General features: G+C 40.5%; 1 protein-coding gene across 1 annotated transcript in view; it reads right to left on the bottom strand.

Moving 5' to 3' along the window:
• Positions 1-2661: 2661 nt before the first annotated feature.
• Positions 2662-17500, bottom strand: part of FIGN (fidgetin, microtubule severing factor) — a 127200-nt gene continuing 112361 nt past the window's right edge. The window contains exon 3 of the mRNA XM_014523086.2: positions 2662-6879. Within this exon, the coding sequence (XP_014378572.1) occupies positions 4628-6879 (2252 nt within the window). The 3' untranslated portion in view covers positions 2662-4627. The remainder of the gene's footprint in view (positions 6880-17500) is intronic.

The raw sequence follows: 17500 nt of genomic DNA, 5'->3' as shown, positions 1-17500 counted from the left end.
CTTCAGTTCATGTATTGGTTAGTCACCAGTACAGCTAGGGTTTTTTTTAATTCTGAAATACTAATAGCTCCATATTCACTAATGTGCCTTGTGTTCACTAATTTGAAAGTGATTAAACCAAAAACCTTTTTTTTTTTTTTTTTTTTTTTTAAGGAAGAGAGATAAAAATGTTATTTAGACATGGTGTGTATGCACATATAAATATTATATACACACATGCACACATACAAGATGGAAGGTAGTTAGTGCTCTGAGTACAACCTTAGCCTTCAGAGCTCATGACAAAAACCAGCAGACAAAGATTATTATACATTTGGGAAATGACTCTCTTAACAGAGTACAAAGTAGGAGCAACTCCATTAAAGTCAAGGGAGATACCTCAGTTTCACACTGGTGTAAGTGAAAGGGGAATTAGGCCCTATAGGACTTTAAGTGGCCTCTTGTGATGAAGCGTATCCTTTGGTTTTGTAGAATACACTGGTTAGAGGAAAGGCAGGGGATTATCAGAAATACCATTTTTTCCTAGAAGCTATATGTACTTTCAGACAGCAGAAACCTTATACTGATCCCCAAATTTGCTTTCACAATGGACATATAATAATGTATATAAACCACAGTTGGAATTAATTTGTTTTTTTTTTAGACTAGATTATCTCTTTTTGGAAACTGCGCAGTAAAGTCCTATGCAAACCCATGTAAAATGAACTATTTTACAGAGCATAGCCCCCTAACTAGCTAGGATACACCTTGACCAGATGGTATTTGGCCTTTGTGTTTTAGTGGAATAGTTTATTTTCTCCTTGATGGGTTTGAAATACACAAGAAAAAAATAACCCATCTATCTGCATTTGAGTAGAATACAAACTGACTAATAGATAAATATTCTGTGTGAAAGTAAATAGCCTTAAAGTAAACTGCCTTCACATTCCATTGATCAGCTCAGTCAGCAAACTTTTCAATATTGTCACTAATGTTCTAAATATTTTGGAGAGAAGCATGCCAGAAGTACAGAGTATTTCCATTTGTGTCTCACATAAGGTCATTATGAACTACCCCTTGAATTGATATTGATCCTTCAGCTTGCAGAAATATTCCTTTGCCTTTTTTTTTTTTGCTGTTGGAATTGTTATTGCAGTTGCAAAGAAGTGCATAAGCTGATGTAAAATGGTCTTCTCAGTTGCAAACACTACAAACAGACATCACAGGCAAATAAACCTTCTACTGATAAGCTAGAATAGCTAATGTGCATTAAAGGTCTCACCCAATGTCCTTAAAATCCATGAAAGCCCCAATGCTTGAAAACATACTGTTGGCTGCTCTGCTCTTTCTCATGCACTTCTGTAGCTGCAGTCCATTCCCTCCTGCCAGCTCTGACCAATTGCAAAAGACAGCTAATACCAAATACCAAAGCTATTTTAAAGACTAGCAAATAGTGCAGCCTGAGGATGCCACCTGGGGTTTTTCATATCCCCCTCCCCACAAATGATTGTGATACATTCCAGGGTCTGAAAGCTCAAGTCCTGGGGCTTGCTTCCCTCCTGCTAGGAAATTCACCTAGAGGGTACTAGAGTGATAAGGCATGCACACCTCTGCTAAACCTGGGACATGGAGGGGGAAGGGAGCAGGGAAAGGCCTGGGAACAGCCAGCTCAGTCCTTTGACTGGAAGAGATTCAGGAAAGGGAGAGGATGTGGCCAGACCGCTCTGGGGTGCCATCAACTGTTTTCCAGAGAACCTCTTGAGAAGAGCTCTGACCATACACCCCAAAATGAGGTGGGGGGCGGGGGTGAATTTTCAATCCCTAGTACCTCCAGGGTTGAATCAAGAGCTTGAAATTTAAGTGTTTGGGGAACACATGTCTGCACATGACCTCAGCTTCTGCCTGTCTGTCACATTAGTTAATATTTGAGCAATCCATTTTTCAGAGTGTATTTTCAAGAGATAGTTATTAAAGCTGAAAGCCAAAATGAGCATCTACAATTTCATTTTTTTTTTGTTTTCGACTAAAAGAAGGAAAAAAAAATACACTAGTGCAGTCCAGTATTTGGCATTACTTTTACTAGTCACAAAAATCCATTACTATATGGATTTATCAAGTAGGTTTGTCAAAATTTGCCTGAACCTTTAAAATGAGCACAGCTTGATGGAAGACATGAAATGCAATGTCTAAGACAGAAAATGGGTCAGCAATCTGCAATAGTAAACTTGCCAGTGAGATCAATATGAACCTACAAGTAATGGGGATATCAGAATTTCCTAACAACGAAGAAGGTAGAACGGCTGAGGTGGGTGTCTGGGGGGAGAAAGGGAAGAGAAAGGAGTGGGTCAGAACAAACAATTTGCATTTTAATCACTGTTGTAAAACAGGTGGTGTGTGTAAGTCCTACTTTCTGTATCCTTAATGAAAGGCACTGTTTATAAAATGGTACTTTCGTGTCTAAAACATAAATTTTAGATAGACAAAATGTTTGCCAGGAATCCCTCTTAAATTAAATTTTGGTTAATTTGCTCTGTTTTTAAGCAATATCTACCTAAATATATTTTATATATTAAAAGAAAGATGAACGAAGGCAATAACCAAGAGTCATAAATTTCCAGCAATATGATGAAATCCCTCATTAGCTTTCTAAATGCTAAATGTTTCAATTGATTTAACGTAATGGATGAGATCTGTACAATTTTTGAGAAGACAAACATGATCTGGTAACAGATTGGTATCTCTCTTCTTGGGGCTTTCAGTGCATTTCTTTAACATTTTTGAATGTACATTACTTAACAGAAACATTAAATGCCAGTGCTTCGCAACAGTTTTGTTACCGTCTCTTTAAAGTAAACAACAACAACAAAAATTACATTCAAAAAAGCAAGGCTGTTCTGCACATGCGGTGGCAGAGGCTTTGGGCAGCTGCAGCGTACGCTGCTCCTGTTCACAGACATTACCCAACATCAGTCAGCTGTCATGAAAAAAGTTGCACATAAAGCATTAAAGGATAAAAAGAAAGACACTGTGTGGCAGGGGAAGAACAGAGCAAAATGCCACACATGCCAGCTAGTCTTTCCAGAAGGAAGACTCCACAGTACGTGTATGGGAGGGGGCCGGGAGGGCTTAAGGAACGGAGAAACGTGACTTCAGGAGAAAACAGCAGATCTCTTAAACTCGTTTAGCAGGTTAGCATTCCTAATGTAATCTGTCTTTATTTTTTGTCTTATTTCTTACTTTGCTTTCCAAGAGAAACGTAACAAAACTGAGGTAGCAATAATGGTGGGTACACTCCAGCCGAAAAGATTACTAATGGATGCTAAATGAAGATTGCATTAAAGACAATGGAGCCATACGGACACCATAAAAATGAAACTTTACAGTTTGGGTGGGGAAATAAAAGTACTTTGAGGGTTCAGTTTTGCTTTATTATTTGTATTGTTTGTTTGGTCATGGTCTACTCCATTGCTATAAACAGTTCTGCACCCCATAGCTATGCCCGTGACCTACAAGGATTCCATTCCTTACAGTTTTACCAAAATAACCGCAAAACTACAACTACAGCCAAGTAATAAAAGGCCAGCAGTCATAGTTTAAAGGTAATTTGCCTCTCGGAGTCCTATGGAATCTAATATTTGACTGTTCCAGATGCAAACATAAACTGATTAAGTGGCTCTCTTTTCATCTGTGCACCTTCTAAAGACTGTATCGCGTAATTATAAAGGAGCAATATGCTGAAACCTCTTACAGTTTACCAACAAGAGAATTATTCTGTTCTGTTCCCAGAAATTGGCAAAAGAACCGTTTCTTAACACTTCTGTTTCTACTTTAAAGCTGTAAAGATTCAGTCATATCACACTTCAGTATTTTCCCGGATACATTCAAAGTAATTTTCCTTGCCATTTTCCAATTGTTGAGGTAAACATACATATTTAATATAAAGTAACATTGAAGCCTAGCCTATAACTCTCAGCAGTACATAGTGCTTTCAACACATTCCTTTGAGGTACTGTACAAATCACAATCACTTTCCTGAGTTTTTGCAGACAGAACATTAAAAGAAATGAACTGCAGAAATTAAGGTCCAGATTACCGTTACCCTGTTTTACCTGTTCTTAGTTTAATACTGCAGAACAGACAGGATTGAGGAATACTGTTGCTCTTAGAATAGCAAAAATCTGGTTCTCTGTCACAACACAACCGTTCATCTCTTTAGTCCGAATAATGTTTGAAGTTAAAGCTCTTTATATTAGCACATGCCACCAATGTAATTGTGAGGCAAACAAAAAATAAAGCACCACTTCAGGCACTTGACAGCAACTAAATCTCAAGAACAGCAGAATGGAATCAACACACAGGGTTCATGTCCTTCTGAAATCAACCCACTTGCACCTTGCTCCTTGGTGAGTGTTGTCTAGCTTGAACAGAACTGAGCATCAACATACGCTTTCTGTCATGTGTGGCTTTTCAGATCAGCAGCTCTTGTTTGATGCACTTTTCCTTCAAGTCTACCCTGACTCTTTAGAGGCAAGGTAAATTGTAGTCTTCCCAGTACCCTTTGAAATTTGAACACTACTGAAAAGGGGTTCTATACCCTATGTAGCAGGTTGTGTGTGTGCCAACATTCATTACATTTTTTAAAGTAGTATCACTGACTGCAACCAAACATTTTGTTCCATTCAACATATGTATCAAGCTCTTTTTGAGATATGCTAGGCTGTATCTTGCAGAAAGCATTTTCAAAGTCTTGATATGTAACTGGCCTCAACTGGCTGGGCATAATGGCTGAAAGGTCTGTGGCTGGCATGGCATGGAGCGGGCCTACCACTGCTTCCTGACACAAGTGAGCTACGTCCAGTCCAGAAAAGCCTTCTGTGCGCTGGACAAGCAGTGCAACCTCCTTGTCATTGAGACAGTAATTGTGCTGTGAGAGCAGTTGTACTATTATCTGGTGCCTCGCTGTGCTGTCAGGAAGTGGGATTAAAAGTCGTTTCATGAAGTACCTTCGAAGAGATTCATCTATTTCTTCTGGTTTACTTGTGGCGCAAATTACTACTATTTGGTCCTCAGCAGAAGTTAGTACGGTGTCCAGCTGCATAAGGAACTCGGTTCTCATCCGGCTTACTGGACTGTGTTCTTCACTCACTTGAGATGAAAGAAGCATATCAATGTCACTAACAAAAATCACTGAGGGTTGGCGACACCTTGCCACAAGGAAGGAAGCATGAACTATTTTCTCTCCTTCCCCTAACCACTTTGTGACAAGACCAGAGCCAGTGATTTTGAAAAATGTAGCCCCTAGCTGACTAGCTATGCATCTGCCCATTAATGTTTTGCCTGTTCCCCGAGGTCCAAATAAAAGGATGCTCCGAGGTAGAGCAGTCAGTCCATTGAATGCATCTGACCTCAATACTGGCCATAAAACCTCCTCTTTAATGACAGCCTTTATCAGATCTAGGCCAGCAATGTCATTCCAGTCCACTGGAGGTCCTTGGTTGATAATCTCATTGGTTACAAGGTCAATGAGGTGTGTATCAGTATTCTTCAGTTGCTCGTCCACAGAGTGGTTGGATGAGGTAGCTGCACGAAGTCCGGGGCCTTGCATTGGGTGAGGAAGGAGCTGTCTATGCTCATCACCATGTTCATTCATTACAGGGGAGGTATACTTCCCAAAGGATTCATTTGTTCTTGATCCCAATGAATTTTTAGCAGTACTATAGGATGGGGGTGTCAGAGCCCTACTGGACTGGCTGCTGAATTTCCTTTGCTGTTCAGAGGACATTAGCTGCTTTGTTGGCTTAAATGCTAAGGTTGATGTTTCAGCACTTCTGTCAAAGCCATTCCCCCTGTTTGCATTTGAAATGCTGTTGTCGGGCATTCTGTACATTGGACTCTGTGTAGATCTCTGTTGGCCATAGCTGTAATTTCCATAACTGGAGTCCATTTCTCCTTGCCCTGCCATGTAGAAAGCTTTCCTTTTGAGAGAACTCGCTGTACTATTTGTCAGAGCTGATGGTGCAATGGGTGTCAAACCGTGACTCTGGTAAGTGTAACTGGGTACAGTGGTTGGGGGCAAAGGAGTAGGAGCAGGAATTCCTGAAGGCAAGTATGCTGACGGAGGTGGTGCACCGCCAGGGCTGTACCCAGGACCAACGGCAGTTTGAGGAGGATAACTAGCAGAAGGATAGCTGTAACTGGAGAGGTTAGAAGTCCCATTGTAGCCTGGGACTAGGGCTGGTGGTGGTGGTGGTGGTGGTGGGGGCTGTAAAAGCCCAGAGCTATGCAAGGGAGATGGATGAGGTGAAGGAAGTGCAGGTGCTGGCTGGCCACTGTAGCTAGTATGTAAGTAAGAGCCATTGTATCCTGTAGCATATTCCTGAGATGGGAGCCCTGAATGAAGACTAGGAACTGTATGACTTCCACAGGTACTACTAGAATAACTAGGTTCTGTCAGGTTACTGGCCACCCCAGGTGAACTCCCTATGCTGGCAGAGACGTCTGCGGGAGGGAGGGCTGTACTTACTCCAGCTTTGCTGGCAGTAATAACATCAGGGACACAGTTCATTGGATAAACACTCTCCGAATTCAAAGAAGGCTGCCAGGGTTCACTTTCATTCTTCCGACCGTTCACCAGCCCTGACGGAGCTTCGGAATAGTTACTAAGGATGGGTCGTTCAGCCGGCCCTTCTAAAATGCCAGAATACTTTTCTGCATATTTTTTCAACAGATTGGAGGCAGTCAGAGCAGAGATGTCATCATTGGCCCAGGCATACTGATAGGTGCGCTGCAGGTGTCCACGGTATGCTTCCACCTTGTGGGCAGGAGACCGGGTGGTTGAAGTGATATCAAAGTGCTGTTCTGGCCACTGGGCATGCTCCGGCGTCCACTGCATCTTCAAGCCTAGGGTTGTGGGGAAAACAAAGTTAACAGCAATCTCAGATACTTTGGATGCTTTCAAAATTAATTGTACATGTATTATCTGTTTAATTTTTCTTTAGTTCTCTCTACAATTACTTTATGTCAGACTAGAGATCCTTTACCAACAAAATGCAATGAACGCCTTTACGAAACAATAAAAACATTCAGATTTGTTTAAATATAGACATGAGCAGAGCCATATTTTTGCTTAGTTAGAAGGAGAAAAACATTATTTGTTCTGCAAAGCCAGATTTCTTAAAGTAATTAAACAAAATCTTATACATTTTAAATACCAGGAGTGTAGATTTGTCGTTAACCTACAAGACACCTAACTGTTCTGTCTTCTCTCATCACAGTTTCGGTTTTATATTTTAACCAATATAAAAATATGAGACACAGCTGACAGATCACATCTAGGATACCTCTCTTATTTGGTACTGAACACCTAGTTAGCACAGTATAATGCACCCTGCGCAGAACAATATGACACAGACATAGCAGGTCATTCCATAATCCAACTCTCATCTAAAGTGGTCCACGACAGTTTCAAATCTGCTTCGTGGAGTGCAGCAAAGCAATCTCCCAGGCAGCGCTCCGTCGCTTTCATCACACAAAGCCTACAACTCGGTATGAATTACAACTGGCTCCTTTCTGCCTCTCAGTTCTGTTGTTGAGGCTCTGGAAAAAAAAACAAGCATCACTTGTCTGTCGGTCTCCTTGCTTGCTCTCTCTTTTTTCCCCTCACAGCCTCCAGGGTACAAAGAAAGGGGGGAGGCGGGGAGACCAAAGAAAGAAAAGAAAAGCAGCCTAGCCCCTAAAAGTTCTGTGGCTTACACTGATGGCAATACACCCTGTCAATTCAATAAACTAAGCAAAAAACGCAACTGCTACTTTAAAGCAATTAATCTTGCAAATAATGTGATGCGATTTTTTTTCCCCTGGTAATCCACCACATGTAACATGAACAATTTACAAGCATTAACCCCCTCCAACTCTTACCTATGCATGGTAGACGCATTGCTGATTTTTGTACAGCTGAATCAAATAGGCCTCCTTAATCTCTCTCGTATTACCAAAAATGATTTTTGCAAACAGTTTTGTGCCCTCTGGCATAGATTCTTTGATAAGAAGGAGGCCTAGTCTAAATGAAGCATCTGTGGCACTAGTTCCCTTCTGAATTACTGCAGTCTATTTTGACAGCTTCTACCTCCTCCTGTTTTCCTCCCCAACCCCTTTAGCTCTTCATTGCCTGACTCTGGCATCTGACATGGCCAGCTTAGCCTCACTGAGCTAAGCCTAACACAGCACACAGTTTGGTAACAGAATGGCATGTTTATTCCCTTCTGATTCCCTATTCCTTGTTTGCAAAACTACTGCACCAGACACTGGAAGTTAATTAGCAGGATGATGCTGTGCTAATTGTGTTAATTTACAAGGTTTTAGTCAAAGAGAATCATGCCAGGGCTGGCACTGCTGTCATGCTTCCGACTTAATGATTAAGAAATACTGAAAACAAGGTGGGAAGGATTGCAGTAATTACACAATAAATGAATAAAGCAACAGGATTCATTTGCAAATATATTTTATTGCAGTTGCACTAATTTGCATTTGGATTTTTTTTTTAAGGATTCATGCATTTGCAGATCACTAAATCAGTTAAATTTAGCCTGAAAACTGCAAAGTACAGTGTAATTGAGCCTTATATTTTATTAGTACAAATACTGCACATCTCACTCCATCTGAATTTGCCAGTGACTATTTGGGTTTTTTTTCAAATTGTATTTTCCCTTCATTTTTCAAACATTTGGCAACTTGAGAAAAATGCCTCTTAAGCATTATATAGTTACCATATAATATTTAATACCGAGAAACTCAACAATTCTAGTTTCAAGGCTGAGACTTTGGCAGATATATTATCTTCCTTTGGAATTAATATAATCTTTTTTGCTTATTGTTTCTGAAGTTTTAAGCACTGCTTTTTAAAGTGGGAGGAAATGTAAATATAATGTGAAGTTGGGTGAAATTACAGAAATATGCTCATATGAAAAACATGCAATTTTAATGCAGTACTATCAAGCAGCTTTTCAGAAATCAGACTTTGGTTAAATTCAGCTGGAAATCTTAAGAGCAACATCACCAAGAGCCAATTGCAAGTAATCAGTATCTAAAATTCTTCTAACATTGTGGGATTTACTTCGTCTTTTTTTAAAAGGAGAATATTAATGTGGCTATAACACAGAACTGCCTAAAAGACATCCAAATTAATTAGCTCTGTAAGATTTTTTTTTGTTATCCACTCTCCTCAACTTTGGACTTGAAATATTTCCAAAACACAGAAAGCTCGTGTTATATAGAAGACACATGGAAACTTGAACAGATTGATGATTCACAAGATACATGTGAATGAATCCCACAAGAGTGTCTTTGTAAAGATTTCAGTAGTAAGCAACAGCAGAACTTTCGAGAAGGATTGAAACGGGCATGGACACAGCCTTTTGTACACGTGTTGACAGAATGAACACTACTATACTAGTTCATGAATATGCTTTGGACCCAACATCTTTATTGCCTAGTAAATGGAAAGTTCATATTAGGAAATTTTAAAAAGTGCTACATATGGTGTCAGTGTAAAAACATGTAGATTTTAGTACCTAATAGTTATGAGTGTCATAATAACTTTTCACAAAACATGCCTAAAAATGTTGTCAAATGTTTGCATGGGCATAATTTTAAATAGGGTTTAAAATTACCGTCCCCTTCCTCCCCTTTCTTTTTAATTTTAGACATGAGGTTGGGGGGAAAGTCTATTTAAAATGTTTAACAGTCCCAGTTTTGAGTGGATTTAAACATATTCCTTCACATTTTTCTTAAATGGAATTTGCAAGAGGAGTTTACGAAGTCACGTTCATCGAAGCACTTTATCTACAATAATTGACCATAGATTTCAGGTTGTCAGACAAGCTTTGGATGTATTCACTGAACAGTAATTTAAAGTTTATTTACTGATTCTTATTAAATACCAATGCATCTAATAAATGCTGTAAAAGTCAGGATTTGATTATCATTAGATAAACTTAAAGAGATCCAGATTGTCCTCGCCTTCTGAAATATGAGCAATTATTCCAGGGCATTGCAATCATTAATGTTATTCGGAAACATAAGTTAATAGTTAGGGATACTCTGGAATTTGGGATAGAAGAAATTGCTATTTGTATCTGACATTATCACAAAACTTTGAATTAACACAAAACTTTACTATGGTTGTCTCTGTTGGTAGCAATCACAAGGGTCAAATTTATGATTCAGAAAAAAATGCAATTTGCACTTTTTTCTGTTAGCAAACTTGTTCTGTTTGTTTTTCAAGCAAATCAATATTTGCAGTAGCTCACCAATTATATTTTACTTAGGATTTTACTATTTGTGTTTTGTCTTGTTTTGTATGCTATAGCCTTCTGCAATTTTAAGGCCTCTTGAGGCTGATTTAACTGTGTCAAGTCAAGTAATAAGACTATATTTAGAGGCTGCATTATTGCAACATTACCTCAAATCTGAAATAAGGAGCAGTCTTTTTTAGGGTATATTTGCAATTGCTTAGTATTTAATGAAAATAAAAACAAAGAAAGCAAAGCAAGATTGTGCTTCATTAAGAATCATCTGAATTACTGATATTTATGAAATAAATCTCTAATCTGTTAATATTGGATAGCAAAATGCATAAACCAGCATTTGGGTTCTTTACTACATAAAGCTATCTATCTGAAAATTGCTTTTAAAATAAATTTAACAAGCGACTTTCAAGAAGTGGGAACTGTCTAAGCAATTTTATTCTTGTTCTGACCGCACTTCTATGTATTTCTCTTCAGGAAATGTTGTAGTTGGTTCTGTTTAGATTACATTTAGAATAATTATCAGAGCCAAAACAATATTTTATAATCTTTTTTATTTTTACTCAGTTTCTGCCAATATTCTTTTTCTTTTAATTTTACTTGTTTAACCTAGAAATGAAAAGCTTGTAAAGCAATACTTTATGAATTTCATACCCCTGATTCCATAAAATAGAAGTAGCCTTGGAAATTCAGCTTTGTCGATTAAAAAAAAAAAACAAAACAATAAAGGAAACCATGCTAGAGTTGTGGCAAAATTAAAAATTAAATTGACTGTAAGGACACTGACAATTTTATAGACTGACTCTGTTTTTAACACACACAAATTCTTCCCAAGTCTCTCAGCTGTACCATATACTCCCAAATCCAAGACAATATTTAATTCAAGATGACCCCAAATAATTAGGGTCCGTACACAGAAAATTTATAAATGTTATAATTTTCAGTGCATAGAATCTAATTATTGGAGGGTCAACTTAAATTTGCCCGCCCCCACCACGGCAGCAGGGAAAGCAGTGGCAGGAGGGCCAGGTGGTTGGGGAGTCAAGCAGCTTGGCCCTTTCCCCCCTGCTGCCCCTACCACTTGCTCTCCCAGCACCTGCCCTCCTTTCCTTCCCTGCTACTTAACCCTATGCCTGCACCCCTTACTGCCGATCCCCTGATGGCACCCCCCTGTGCCCCCACAGCCCCCTGTGCCCCCACAGCCTCTGCCCTACTTGGCTGTGTACTCTGGCTTCAGCAGGGTTTCAGCTCTACTCCAGCTTGGGGCACAGAGCATGTGTTTGCTTATATTACCAAAAATGATTTTTGCAACCCAAACCAGTAGCAGTGGCAGCAGTACAGCAGGGCTGGCCCAGGCTCTAGGGCCTGGCTGGAGCTGCTGCTGCAACACTCGGGGAGGGGGCTGAGGCTACAGGGGTAGGAGGGGGAACAGGCGGGAGGGGCAGAGGTAGTAGGGAGGCAGGCAGTAACTGTGGCTCCTATCTCAACCCTATGTTAGGGCTGGAGACAGGGATGCAGCAGCTACCTGCCCTACCACGACCTTGTACTTGAATCCAAGACTGGAATACTGACTTCAGTAGGAGTGGAAAGAGCTCAGTAATCCACAGGATTGGACATACTAAGAAGAGATAAAGGCAAAAGACCAGCATTCTGGTTGAATGTTAATTGGTTACTACCTTTTTCTTGGTTTTCACTATGGAGATTTGTATTACACACTTCAGCCTGGAACATACGAGGAAAAGTGAATGATCCTATTACAATAACAGCTCTAATGGCTTGATTCCACTTTCAGATCAGTATATTTGCTCAACAGTCTCTCTTATGTGTACAATACTAAACAGAACAAATGACCATATATTTGAATTCCTTAATACATGAACAACACTAAAACTACCAAATTTTCCACATGCAACACTCCTGCTTTCCAAGAATTAGCTGTTGGAAATTGGAGTGTGCAGTATATATGATAAATATGGTAAGAGCAGTTTCTGCCACTTACTGGGCAAAAGTGAAAGTAATTCTGCTTGCAATTCACAGGGAGCAGAACAATGAACAGGCTTTGTTCCCTAACTGCTACTATTCAATTACTTATGACTTGATTCTTCATTCTGCCTTTCAAAAATCAAGATGCATAATTTATTCTGGGTACATTGTATGCAACACATACGGTATGTTGTTAAAAAACAACAACTTCATGTAACTGTCACATTTTCAGAAAAAAAGAGGATGGGGGAAGAAGTTGCATTTTACCTGCAAAATATTATGGCATTGTGAGAAAATAGAAAACAAACCACATTAAGGCAAACCAAGCTTCTCAATTATTTAACTTCAATTTCTGTTGGGATGCTTAAGGATGCATCAAGTGCATAAAGTCTCATGACTGGTTTCCCCTAACCCACTTTTATGGTATTCAAAAGAGAAAATAAAATAAATCTCATTCCATTTTTTTTCTGTTTTAATTTAGAATTTTCCTATTGCTGAACACTATATCCCCAACACCCTCAAATTCAGCAAAGCCGTTAAAACATGTCCTGAAGTTCATTTCTAATAAGCAAAAGCTGTAAGCAGGTTTTACATTAAATTGTATTTACTGAATAAGGATAGATTGCTGAACTGGGACCTTAGTGATGAAGGAGTAAATAAGATCTTAATGTCAAGACTCTAGAGTGGACTTCTGTTTAGCATATTGTTTGTTAACGTATGTCAGCAACAAATTCTGATTTTGAACGCCACCTAAAAGTCCACTTCCACCAAAACTCTGGATCTGCAGGTAGATTAAAAGACCACTTCTAATTATTCACATATTTAGCTAATAATTTCAGCATATGCTCTGAACTACTAAACTGTTGCATTTGATCATGTACCTGATTAATTCAAGATTCTGACTATTTGCACTATGGATTCTAATGATTCCACCCAAGATTTTGCTTGTATTGCATGGATAGAGCCCACTATCTTTGGGCAGCACCAAAGACCAACTTAGACTCATAGGAACATAGGGCTCTAATCCATCCCCTTGCTTGAGGCATGAACCCCTTGCTCAAGACAGATACTTCCACTGATTTAAACAGAACCTTAATCTGGCAAGGTACTGAGAGCCTACAAATGTCTGATTTCAATGAGAGCTGAAGATGCTCAGCGAATCAAACAATTGGTCTCAAAACCTACATTTTAAGTCTTTTTAGAACCTGAAAGAAGGTTGAAAACATCACCACTCACTGTTCAATACTCTCAGTTTTTGAGGTACAATTACAATTGTAAACTTCTGTGTACTGTCAAAAGTTCAAGAATAATACAAAATTATACCAGATGAATTTATCCTTCACATCCATTTTAATTAAGAAGCCGACATAAAAATATTTGAAGTTACTGGTATTGAACTTTCTTTAGAGAGAGTAACACCCTAAGCTACCTTCTGCCTGAGCTCTCTGTGGTAGATCAGAGGGAATCTAGAAAAGCAGATCATGCCAATTCATTGCAGAATTGGGCATAGCTTTTGAAAATAACTCCAACATTTCAGAAAAAAATATTCCAAGAGAAATTATTCCATCCCTGCAGAGTCATTTAGTGCTCTTGGCTTCCAAGGAATACCATGCAAGAATGAGATTCTGCCCAAGCTGCAAGATCAGAGTCTAACTTTGGAAGCTTTGTCTGATAAGCAATAGCTTAGAGTTTGCTTTGATGTATATGGTATAAATCTTTGAAAATATGGCTTGTTCTTACTTATATTCAGCCCCATCTAGACTGAAAACTTAATGTACCCTGTGGCAGCACCATTAGAGATGCCATGTGAAAAAATGCACATATTGTTGCCTGGAATAAACATTGCATGACTGAATACTAATAGTGGGGTAGTTAGCAATGGTGAGAGATGGTGATAATTAGCCCACCCTTGCTGCTGTGCTAGCCCAACTATACAACTTCACGTCTAAATAGTAGTGCACAGGCCTGAGGCTGCCATCACTGGAACAGTAAGTTTAGAGTCTAGTTTGGACATGGTCTTAAGAGGCATTAGAAGTGTTGCTATGGATTGCAATGGGAACAAGATCAGGCTCTGAATTCCACATTTCAGACAGGAACCTTTACTACACAACTGTCTCTTAGAGGGTGCTATAAAAACTTCCCAATCTTTTTAATACCAAAGTATTTGAAAGAAACTAGTCACTAGGGCTGTGTGAAATCTCACTGAGTATTTTATTTTGAAGCTGTTTTAATGCATTTGAAATAGCAAAATCGAAACAAAACAAAAGCCTTTGAAACAGCTTTGAAATAAAGCAAGGACACTCAAAATTTTTCGAAAGTTTCAAAATGTTTCGAGTTTCAGGCTGGTTTCAGAGCTGGTCCCAGCTGGCAGCAGCAGCCTCCTGTCATCCCATGCAGATCCAGGGCCCACGTCTCCTGGGAGGATTCTGGCACAGCCTCTAGCCCTCCCGGGGAGTGCCAGCCCCCAGATCTGAGCACCGGATAAATGCATGCTGTTGCTGCTGACTGGGGTCTGCGGCAGCGCCAATCTTCCCGGCACTGGGTCCCAGCCGGCAGCAGCAGCCACCTGTCATCTTGCAGGCAGATCAGGGGCTGCACCTCCAGGAGGAGTCCAGCACAGCATCCCCAGGGGTGCGGGCCCCTGGATCTGCCTGCCAGATGACAGGAAGCTGCCGCTGCCAGCAAGCGACAGTTTTGCTTGTCAGCACCTTGAGGTGCAGTTTCCCAGAACCCTCTGCACCTATCTCCTTGAAACTGGGCAGGCATCATGCCCCCTAGAGGGGGCTATCATCCCTGCAAGTTTCATCCAAATCTGGCTAGAAATGACAAAGTTATAGGTAGTTTCATGCTTTCCCATTATAACCTATGGGCGACACGTCGAAACAGCAGAACAGTTTCAATTAATTGAAACGGAATAGTACTTTCGAAATTAAATGAAACTCAAAATGAAACACTGTTCCATCAAAACATTGAAACTGAAGTCGAAGCAGAATGGTGCTGTTTCACACAGCCCTACTAGTCACTTCAGGGAATCAACACATAACACTACTTAGAGATACCATACCATCTGCCACACACAGGAGCTTGGAATTGGTTAAAGAAGGATCTTCAAAACATGCAGAATTAAACTAGCACATCACAATTATCTAATTTAAATACTGTCAAATGATTATTCCTTTTAAATCACACTCTCACACCTCATGACTACAAATTACAATACATTTACAACAAATTAGTTTCTCTCCCTGCTTCCATTTACATAAAGTAGCACTTTTACCAATCACAAAGGCATTCCTAGCTACATGTTCTTTAGTAGTTATAGTTCAGATTCCACAACTGTATGGAACTCAGACCGAGGAAAACATGAATAAATCAAGTAACAGCAAACTCTGCTAAGAAACTGCCACCATCTTTTGTTTTGAGAGCAGGAGCAGGTCAGAACTGTAGGCTGATCCAAAAGCAGCCCACAAACTTGGATTAAATAGACAACCATATTGCTTAGACACTGAATTAGCCTTCAATCACTTCTTTAGTCACCCTCTATAAAAAGTCACTTATCTCTATACAAAGTTGGAAGTATTAATTTATCTGTGATGAATTCAATTATTGCAATGTATTTTGTTTCAGTCAAATGCTCCCTACCTTAAATTGTAATTGCACTGATCTATCATATACTGTAGAAGAAACCATTTTTGATTCATCTGCAAGTCTTTTTAATACAAGATTGATGTGTGAATGCATTAGGTGCATCATTCTACAAGCCCAAGTCTTGTCTTACACCTTCTTCTACCACACACATGCTCATAACTCCTTTAAAACAAGAAAATATAGTAAGGAAGAACTGTAGCTTAATAAGGCATACTAATCTGCAGTGTTCATTCATACTAAGCTTTAATGTTGTTTCCCTTTCCTGTTCCTTACATTTGCATGTTTTCTACTTAAGTTCCTGAGCGTGATGCCTGTAAAGGACATAAGACACTGTGGATGCTGCCTAAACACAACTCTTGAGCTAAGTACAGACAGTCAAAAAAAAAACTCGAGGATGAATTGATTCAATTCACTTTTGGTTCAGAAAATGTAGCCACATGCCTGCAGTGACCCAGGCCAGAAGCCTGAGGAGGGAGCTAGAGCACACCTCCCTGCTTGGCTGCTGCAGACAGCTTGGGCCAAGGCTAGTCTGCCCACCCTGCAAGGGGGGGGGGGGCGTTGTGAGGGAAGTGAAAACATCCTAGGATGCTGGGAGACACAGTTAACTTGAATCTGGAGGGGATCTGGGACAGGAGCTCAATAAATTGATTTCATCTAAAGTCTGATACTACAGCCAACCAATTTTATCTTAAATCAGTTTCAGCCATTTTGAAACTGGTTTATGTGCACTGAACTTCTGTTGTGTTAGGCTAGGGACAAACATTACACGTAAACCAGTTTAAGTGATCAGAAATCAGTTTAAGCTTGTAACAGAACAGACATTCAGTACATATAAACCAGTTTGAAAATGGCTGAAACTGGTTTAAGATGAAGCTGGTTGAATCAGACTTAATTGATTTGAGTCAAGCCAGTTTATGCAATGTGTGTCTGAAGCCCCTTGCTGGTTTAAGATAAACCAGACTTGCCCAGCATCCTGGCAGGCTCTCTGGGCAGGGCTCTGCTTTCCTCCAGAGATGAGCTGGCCCCTCCCCTCTGCTCTCTAGCCAGAGCAGGGGTGGACATGGGGAGACCCAGCTGACATGACCCCATTAAGGCAAAGTGGGCAGGGAGGGGAGTAATTCTTCCCTCCTTCCCCACTGTAGCCACGGTTTGCCTGTCAGCTAGGGAGAGGGGAGGGGGCTGTGGAGGTGGCTTCTGGGGCTAGCAGACCCTGACTACAGGGCAGAAGGGAAGGAGGGAGGAATTAACCCTTTTCCCTGCCCCCTTCACCTTAACAGCACCATGCCAGGACGGCTGTCCTGCAGGGCAGGGTGGGAGGCTCTGTTGTGTGCTGGGGGAATCTTTCCCCTCCTCCCCATCCCCCCAGAGTCAGGGAAGGGGGGCTTTGTGGAGCACTGGAGTGGGACTACTCCTCCACCCCCCTCCCCCAGGGCTGGGGGTGGGGGGGGCTCTATACCAGGCTCAGGCTGCCCAGTGGAGGGGGACTCTTCTCCCACTTTTTACCCCCTGCAGCTGTTCCAGCTATTCCCCATGCCATGACTGGGCAGTGCCACACACAGCCCCCCTCACCCCGTGCGGGGGTGGGG

The sequence above is a fragment of the Alligator sinensis genome, unplaced genomic scaffold, assembly GCF_000455745.1.
Source record: "Alligator sinensis unplaced genomic scaffold, ASM45574v1 scaffold738_2, whole genome shotgun sequence".
Classification (NCBI taxonomy): Eukaryota; Metazoa; Chordata; order Crocodylia; family Alligatoridae; genus Alligator; species Alligator sinensis.
Note: the sequence above shows the minus strand (reverse complement) of the source record. Positions and strands in the feature narration are given on the sequence as shown.